General features: G+C 46.1%; 1 protein-coding gene across 1 annotated transcript; it reads right to left on the minus strand.

Annotated features, from left to right (window-relative positions):
* Positions 1-4,301: 4,301 nt before the first annotated feature.
* On the minus strand, positions 4,302-8,198 carry LOC102128765 (keratin, type I cuticular Ha1). Its single transcript, XM_005584171.4, has 7 exons — positions 7,782-8,198; positions 7,500-7,582; positions 6,994-7,150; positions 6,034-6,195; positions 5,815-5,940; positions 5,418-5,638; positions 4,302-4,747 (listed from the first exon to the last, which is right to left on the minus strand). The coding sequence occupies exons 1-7, from the start codon at positions 8,127-8,129 to the stop codon at positions 4,594-4,596; spliced, it is 1,251 nt and encodes a 416-aa protein (XP_005584228.2). The 5' UTR covers positions 8,130-8,198; the 3' UTR covers positions 4,302-4,593.
* Between the last annotated feature and the right edge of the window lie 1,135 nt (positions 8,199-9,333).

Below are 9,333 nucleotides of genomic sequence, written 5' to 3' on the forward strand. Positions count from 1 at the left end.
TTACTTTTCTCCACAGGGAAATAATCATCCTTTTGCATAATTGATCCAATCTGGAAACTAGATTGTCTTTTCTGAACATCTAAGCAAATGAAAATGCACAATCACATGACCTAAGTGATTTAGAACTTGGAAGAAAGACTACCCTTCTAACCATGAGCTTTTAACCCTGTAAAAGTTCATCTCAGAAGTAAATTCAGTTTCCTAGAATCAAATAATTCTAAAGCTAGAAGGACCTGAATTTATGGAGGAGAAAACTAGTGCCCAGACAATAAGGTAGTAAGGAAATGAATATCAATCTATCACTTTCTAGTCAGATAGTCTACTAGGTACCTTTGCATATAGTATTTCATCCTCACCCCAGAACCTGAGTGTTCAGATTCCATTTTTGTCACCATGTAGCAGAGATGAAGAATCTGAAATGTTGGGAGGAAATTTAACTCATTCAAAATGACACAAGTAAGCAGGCTCCAGTCGGCCTGACCCGTCACATTTATTGTGAGTTACAGACACGAGACACTGACCTAGGCCAGGCTGTGACAAAACATAACAGCTGGGAGAAAATGCAGAAGAGAGATCATAGATTCCAATACCAGCTATGAGCACACAGACAAGACACACCTAGGCTTCCTACTCATCGCTTTACTCCTCAGCAAACTGGGAGTTTAAAAAGTAACAAATCCCATCTGGACACAGTGGCTCACGCCTGTAATCCCATCACTTTGGGAGGTCGAGGCAGGCAGATCACGAGGTCAAGAGATGGAGATCATCCTGGCCAACATGGTGAAACCCCGTCTCTACTAAAATACAAAAATTAGCTGGGTGTAGCGGCAGGTGCCTGTAGTCCCAGCTATTCGGGAGGCTGAAGCAAGAGAATTGCTTGAACCTGGGAGGCAGAGGTTGTAGTGAGCCGAGATTGCACCATTGCACTCCAACCTGATGACAGAGTGAGACTCCATCTCAAAAAAAAAAAAAAAAAAGAGTAATAAATCCCACAAACTTATCATGGCATGGCTTGGCTCCTGGAAGTAATGGGATGTGCTTGCATAGAGGAAAATGCTGAGCACTCCTGGATAGCCTGCTGTTCTGCCTGCAGATGCTAACAGCAGCCTTAGGCCTCAAAAAACTCATATGATGGCTTTAACTCCAGATGTAAGGATGAAAAAAAAAAAAGTGCCTTAGCTCTATCCCAAAGTAAACATAAAATTTGCAGGGAAACAGAAAGGAAAAGAAACAGCAAAAATATCCAGGCGATAAGCATAGGGAAAAGTCAAAGGTCGGAGAGTGGTATATCCTGCCAGCTAAGAGTTTAGACCAAGATAGTTCAGGAGGCAATAAAACAGGTCACCAAAGAGCATCAGACATGCCAAATAGCCCAGACAACTGAAAAAGGAGCTGCCCTCCCACCCATCACAAGAAGGGCCTAGGGCCAAAAGGAATCAAATAATGCTGAGCTGACCATACACTCCTGGTGCAGAGCTGGGTTTAAAGAAGAAAGAATTTATGGTGTGAAAGACAATAGGACAATAAGCAAATCCTGCTGTTGAACCTAAAGCCAAAAAGAAAAAGAAAACGATGATACTTTTTTTACTCTTAAGAAGTTTAGCTATACCAGCAATAATAAAAATTGTCAATAATCCTAATAAAAACATGTGGTCTACAAAGTGTTTCCATAGACAGTTTTCCATGCTTCCTTTGGCAAGTTTATAAAGTAAGTAGAGAAGACATGGTTACCTCCACTTTGCCTTTGGGGAAACTACAGCTAGGAGAAGCCACATGTCTTATCCGAAGACACAGAGCTATTAAGGGTGTCAATGTCAGAACTAGAATCCAGGTTTTGGTAAGTGAGTCTCAACCTGGCTTTTGGAGGCTCATCACCTGTAGAGCTTCTAAAACTCCCAGTGGCAGGGTTGAATCCCAGACCAATTAAATCAGACTCCCTGAGGGCAGATTCAAGCCTCAAAAATTTTTTAAGTTCCCTGGGTGACTTCAAACACAGCCAAGGCTGAGAACCACCGTCCTGCCATGTGTCTGATGATGATGACAGAGCACCTGGAAATAATTTGAAAGCCACCTGCAAATGTTTAAGGGGAGGTATAGCTACAACAATTGAGATTTTTATGGTTTAAAAAACATGGCAGAATTTACAGATCCTATAAATGTTGCCTCCGGCCAGAATTTTCCTTTATTCCAGGATGCCGTCTCTAGTCAAAGCATGTTTAGAAATTTCTGTTTTGTTAATGTCCGTATCCTTTTAATATCCAGTTTGCTGATAGCAAACCTTTGGTCTTTGAGCATAGGTTTGACTTTTTTAAAGCTGTCCAAAGAGAAACCTTGTGAGTGACGTAGACAATCAAGTTGGATCATTTTTAAAACCACCTTCATAGGATTGTGACACATAATTTAATCTAAAGGCAGTTCCTGAAGAGACTTGCCAAAAATTAGTGGGAATCTGTGCATAGGGTACAACAATGTGGATGTACTTAATGCCCCTGAATTGTACCTTAAAAATTGCTAAAATGGTAAATTTTATGTTGTGCATATTTTACCATAATAAGAAAAAATCAGAGGGCTGGCAGGGTTGTGTTCCTCTCTAAAGGATCTCGAGGAGAATCCTTGCTCTTTCCAGGGTCTAGAGACGACCTACATTCTTTGGCTCATGACGCACTTCCTGCATCTTCAAATCGCAAGGACAAGGCAAGTTCTTCTCACATCGCGTCACTCTGACCTATGTCCATAGTTTCCTCTCCTTCTCACTCTCTTCTGCCTCCCTCTTCCACTTTTAAGAGCCCTGAGTCCACCTGATAATCCGAGATAATCTCCCTATCATAAAGTCAGTTGATTAGCAACTTTTAATTCCCTCTGCAACTTCGATTTCCTTTTATAGGTAATCTAACATATTCCCAGGTTCCAGGAATTAGAACATGAACATTTTGGTGAGAGATGGAGGGGACAATTATTCTGTCTACCACAGGAGCTATTAGCAGTACTTTTGTATTATTGTAAAATAATATACTTAAGCAGGATGTGGAGAAAGGAAACAAGCAACATGAGAGAGACCGTCTGGACTGAGCTTGACCTTGGGTTTGGAGGAAATCACAGACACTGGGTGAATCATAGTAGAGACAGAATTCCAGGTCAGAGGCTTCTCACAAGCCACGCAGCAAAGCACGAATCCAAATCCATCCTGGAACTTGAGTTTTAAAAAGAAGAATCAAGGGAGAAATTATGGTGGAGAGAATCATTGCTTTATCAAATATATATACAATTTCAATTCACTTGATCATTTTAGGACACAGGACTATGTTTCACCCAAGTGGAGTCTGATTCCTGCTAGGAAAGCCTGGTGTGCTGGGAAAAGTCAGAGACCTCTGATCCCTTCAGATCATAATGGCCCTCTGAGGTTTCAGGAAGTCTATAGTTAAGCACTTTCATGGGTCTTCATGAGAGTCAAAGAAAGATGCCCTTTCTTGATATACACTGATGCCATCAGGCGCCAGCATTGTCCCTTTCAGTACTCAGAGTTCCTTGTAGCACCCACCAGCTGTTCACAGTGCCAGGGAACTGGGCCTTACAATAGCACCACTCGGGGACTAGTTTTATCCCTTTTAAAAAATTATAAATAAGTTGAGGTCAGGAACTGCGTCTTTCTTCATGTGTCTCTCCCCAATCCACCACCCAGCGTCTGCACAGAGTAGCTATTCAACAGGTACTGGTTGGACTGAATTGAGAAAGGCCAAAGGATCAAATAAAGAGTTGATGGGGTCTCTAAGACCTGGAGTCGAGGAAGGAAGAGAGGAGCTGGAAGCCCAGGCTGATAATGATTGACCCACACAAGGGAAAGGAGGAATTCTTGGGCACAGGAGGGCAGGTCAGAGGGTCTCTTCACTGGGAAATTCCTGGACCACCAATAACCCAGAATAATACAGCACTGAACCCGAAACTCCCACTGGAAGAAGATGAGTTTTCCAGAGCTTCTTTCCAGCGCACAGCTCATGCCTCCTCCATTCAGATTTGGATACAAGCAGCTCTGGGAGATGTCCAAGTCAGAAGGAAAAATCCAAGAACGACCAGGGGGAGATAGGGACTGCAGCACTCAGCCCCTCCACCCTCCTTCTCACAGGCCTGCCTGCCTCGCTCCTGGGTCCAGGGCACCAGATTCGCCATCTGCCCCCGAGGCATGAAACTGCTCTGGGATCCAAGAGTCAGGCCATTATATGGCCTGTCTTTCAAGTGGCTTTTTACAGCTTACTCAGGTGATGAGCACGTTGAAACAAATGAATACAAATGAAAAAGGCATCTGCTTTGCCAAGGAAATTATATTTATTAGGAGGTTAAAAGGGAGGGCCATGGGGACATCAGAGAGTTCTCTGGGTGAGCATAGGAAGGAACAGACCCCCAGGAAGGAAAGGGTGAGCAGGACAGTCTAGAGTAGTTGGGGAGGCTGCAGGCTTTGGGTAAGTTTCTCGGCTGCCTTACGGGGGCCACTCCAGCCATGCAAATGATGTTTTCAGGCCCCTTTTGTTAAACCAGAGCCAGGTCACAGCTCTGCAGTCCTGGGCCCTGCATCCTTGCTCCTCCGGCATTTCCTAGGTTCTAGCGCACGAAGGAATTGCAGGGCCCACAGCGGGGGCGTGGGGCACAGGGTGTGCAGGGGGCAGGAGGAACGCAAGGTGTGCAGGGATTGGAGACACAGGGTCCGATGGACTTGCTGCACGCGTTGGTCGTGGCACAGGGATTGCTGGGCAGACTGGAGACAAAAGAATGATGTGGAAAGATGAGTTAAGGAAAATTTTAAAATCATATGCCAGAGATATCCCCAAGGGTAAGAAGGCCTGTCAGGACTTGGCCCAGCCTAGAACAGAGAAGGCACAGGCTCCCCTGCTACAAAGATAGCTCACATTGTTCATGGTCTCCCTGCCATAGAGCACCAAGGTAGACAGAAACTCTGAAACTCTGATGTCTACTCTCAAATCCGTTCATGCCAAACTGATGACATGGGTTGAGTCATTTACCTTCTCCAAGCCCCAGTTTACTTTCCTATAGATTGGAGGAAATACTGATCCAGCCCACCTGGTGGTAATTATAAGATCAAATCAGGTAGTCTATGGGAATGTACCCACTAGACAATACGGTATTGTAAAAAGTAAGGCATTGATCACATATCATGCAGTCATGCATATTATCATAGTAGAATGCAAAGACTTGGCAGTGCAATTTCAGTTTGTACATCAAACAACTCTTGCTACCAAACCATTTATGTTTTAAATGATGGCCATATTATATTGTCTGAGTTCTGTTTGAGCATGTCTAGTGTGAAGGCATAATTTCCTTTCCAAGGTATGCAATCTTTGCATTGTGTCTGAGTATTACACTCACACGTGCACCGCTTCATCAAATACATCTGCCCATGTACTCACTTGCAGTCCTCGCTCTCCAGGAGGCTCCGGTACGTGTTGATCTCACACTCTAGCCGGGCACGCACATCCAGCAGCACCTGGTACTCCTGGTTCTGCCGCTCCAGGTCACAGCGGATCTCCGCCAGCTGCGACTCCACATTGGTGATCAGGCTCTGCACCTGGGACAGCTGGGAGCTGTAGCGGGCCTCGCTCTCAGTCAGTGTGTTTTCAAGAGAGTCTCGCTGTGGTGGGGAAGATCCGGAATGTCAGAGAGCTGCTCCTTCAAAGGGTTTCTTCATAGGATTCCAAGGAAGTCACAAGCTCCAAGAGCTAAGGAGAGTGTGTGGCCCCAAGGGCATCCCCAGGACTCTGCCTTCCAATTTCCCATTGCTCACCAGCAGGTCAGAACAATACACACCAGGTTATGCTGGGCCTGCAGCTCAATCTCCAGGGCATTGACCGTTCGTCTCAGCTCGATGATCTCTGCCTGGTAGGACTGCAGCTGCTCCGAGCTGGATACCACCTGCTTGTTCAGCTCCTCGGTCTGAAACACCCAAGGGGAGAAAGGATCAGACCCTGCCTCTGGGGCCATAGGGTGGGCCTTGGGTCCTGAGTGGCCACGTGCTTAGATGCCCACCTGCGTGGTGAACCATTGCTCCACTTCCCTGCGGTTGGTTTCCACCAGGGCCTCATACTGACTCCTGGTCTCATTTAGCACCCGGTTCAGGTCCACAGTGGGGGCAGCATCTACCTCCACGTTGAGACGGTCTCCAAGCTGGCAGCGCAGGGTGTTGACCTCCTATGGATGCAGAAAATACAAGAGTTACTATGCTCAGCAAAGAATGGACTCTAAGGAATGGCATTGCTTGTTGAAGCCCTGTTAGTCTGTTCTCTCAGAACAGAAACTTTGAGTGGAGCAGTCTGTGACAGCTCAAGGCACTCCATGTGGCATAGCCCCCTCCCCACCATCTGCTGTGCCATGGCACTTGGCTTCAGAAAAAAATCCCAAAAGTTTGCTTGGATGCCACTGAAGGATGGACTAATTGAGGTTCAACTTTCCCAGTTTACAACTGGCTGTGAGGACCTCAGCATACAAAAAAAAAATAAAATTGGCTGTGCAATTTCAGACCGTATATCAAAAAACTCTTGTTGTCAAGTAAGAGATAAGAGCATATCATGGCCCCTCCCAGGAGAGAGAGGAAGAAGCTCACAAACACTATTCGCCAATACTTTGAAAGAGTAGAGACTCACATTTATAAGGTTTGATTTTTTTTCTTGGTCTTTGGCAAAAAAAAAAAAGACTTTGCAAAGCAGTAACACTGCAATGCTAGGACTCATTCTATAACTATTGACCAATTTCAAGCACATGGAGCTGCTCTGGGCAACTCAAAGAATGTGCTAGTTTAAAGTGAAAGATGTTTCCTGTCTGGGAACATGAACAGGTCTTATCTCTCTCCAATTTTTCTCTTGCCGTGATGTTTTTAAAGGAAACCCTCAGCCTTGTACTCATACTCTGCATTCTGCTGCCCCTAATCACTAAAGCTACCCTGAGTCAGAGGCTGAGACAGGTTTGTGCATTTCTGATTTCTAGTCTCACCTGCTCGTGATTGCTCTTGAGGCACAGCAGCTCCTCCTTCAGGGACTCCACCTGGGCCTCCAGGTCGGACTTGCACAGGGTCAGCTCATCCAGGATCCTACGCAGACCATTGATGTCCGACTCCACCAGCTGCCGCAGGGACAGCTCAGTCTGGTACCTGCACAAGGAGCGGGTCAGAGCACTACTTGGTAGATCTTCAACACTCACAGGAATGATTTTTGATAACCTCATGTGCCTTATCTTTCCACTTTCTGTAATGAATAGGCCCAGGAGACAGAGGTTTCTGGAGGCTCCATCAATACCCAATATTCATCCCAAAACAAACAGATTGATGTGAGTCCTCATCTATTTTTGTGATTTCTTTGCTTGGTTCTCCCCAATCCTCTGCAGAATCCTTCACAGCAAGTGGGTAGATCTGTTTTTCAGTACAGCCATGGAAATCCCTTTTCTGTAACTAAAGATTAAACAGAAGAAATGGACACTAGTGCAAATTCCGAACAACTCACTTGGTTCTGAAATCATCCGCAGCCAGCTTGGCGTTGTCGATCTGCACCACAAGCCTGGCATTCTCGGACTTGGTACACAGGATCTGGGGAGTGAGAGGTGGCTTAGTGAGGACTGAAAATAAATATGACATCATCAACTTTTTAAAAATGACTTAAAAAGACATTTTGAAATAAAAGAGGAAGCAAGAATTATGACAGCACAGAAGCAAGAAACACACTTCTCTATCACAGACAGAATCACTGCAAACTCTCTTGCTTGGAGATGACAGCAATGCCCCTCACCTTCTGCTGAAGCTCCTCGATGGTCTTGAAGTAGGACTGGTAGCTGGGGCACAGCAAGGGCTCCTGCTGCTGGGACCGCTCCCGGATGAGGCTCTCCAGCTCCGCGTTGTCCCGCTCCAGCTGACGCACCTTCTCCAGGTAGCTGGCCAGACGGTCGTTCAGGAACTGCATGGTCTCCTTCTCGCTGCCATTGAAGGAGCCCTCGCAGAACCAGTTGCAGTTGCTCACATTGGCAGGGATGTTGCAGGCCCCGGGTAGGGTGCAGCCGTGGCAGCTGGGGGGCACGCAGGGCCGGGAGGAGCAGCTGGTGCGGCAGCTCAGGCTGGGCAGGCAGAAGTTGTAGGGCATGGTGCTGGGAGGGAGGGAGTGAGTGCCTGGCTGAAGACAGAGTCTAAATTCTCCAAGCCACAGAGCTGTGGGTCTCCTTCCTCTAGGGAGCATTTATATCCCACTGCAGAGGGTGTGGACACAGTATGTAATGTCTTTTTTCTTTTTATTTCTTCACTTCTTTTCAAACGCCCTTTCCTTCAGTCTGTTATTTGCCTTCCTCAGAAGAGTCCCTTGTCCCATAAAATTCTTTACTTGGGCTTCTTGCTAAGTCAGGACTCCTCCGCAGACAGTCCACCCATGAAATCAGAGTTCTGTGGTAGGCCTTCAAAGAGGCTACACAGTCCAGCCCAAGTATCTGCCCTCATTAATTGAGGTGTTGATCCATCCAATGACATTCTTTTGTGTCACATAATCCTGCAGGCCCGTAAACATACTCATGTCCTGGTCCACCTGCCATTTCTAGGGAGAAACACGGATTGGTTTGAGGAAGAAGTTGCATTAAGAGGCCACAGTGGACTGTGTTTCCCTCTTCATTTAAAGAAGAATCTTCAAATGATGGAGCATTCCATGCCTTGGAAGCCTTAAGGTGGATGACTAGAATCAATGGAGGACAGGGATGAAAATATTAGACAGCAATTTGTGTTTTACGGGTCCGTGTAATACTTCCCCGCCAACACTGCATATTACTTAAGAAAATTGTAGAGGAGAGAATTTTAAAGGTAGAGGCTTTGACAACTAGTTTGAGAACAGAGAAGTTTCTAGGGTAAGAGATCATTTTGAAAGAAGGCTGAAAAGTGCAAACTGAGAGAGCCATAAAAAACACACTTAAGGCTGGACGTGGTGGCTCATGCCTGTAATCCCAGTACCTTGGGAGGCCGAGGCAGGCGGGTCACGAGGTCAAGAGATTGAGACCATCCTGGCCAACATAGTGAAACCCATCTCTACTAAAAATACAAAAAAAAATTAGCTGGGTGTGGTGGCGGGCACCTGTAGTCCCAGCTACTCGGGAGGCTGAGGCAGGAGAATGGTGAGAACCCGGGAGGCGGAGCTTGCTGTGAGCTAGGATCCCGCCACTGCACTCCAGCCTGGGTGACAGAGCGAGACTCTGTCTCAAAAAACAAACAAACAGAAAAAGGCATTTAAATGACCTAGAAAAGATATTTAGGGGCAGAGAGAAAGGAATAAGGAGAGAGAAAGGAATAAGGAGGTGTTTGTCAAACAT

The sequence above is a fragment of the Macaca fascicularis genome, chromosome 16 (genome assembly GCF_037993035.2).
Source record: "Macaca fascicularis isolate 582-1 chromosome 16, T2T-MFA8v1.1".
Classification (NCBI taxonomy): domain Eukaryota; kingdom Metazoa; phylum Chordata; class Mammalia; order Primates; family Cercopithecidae; genus Macaca; species Macaca fascicularis.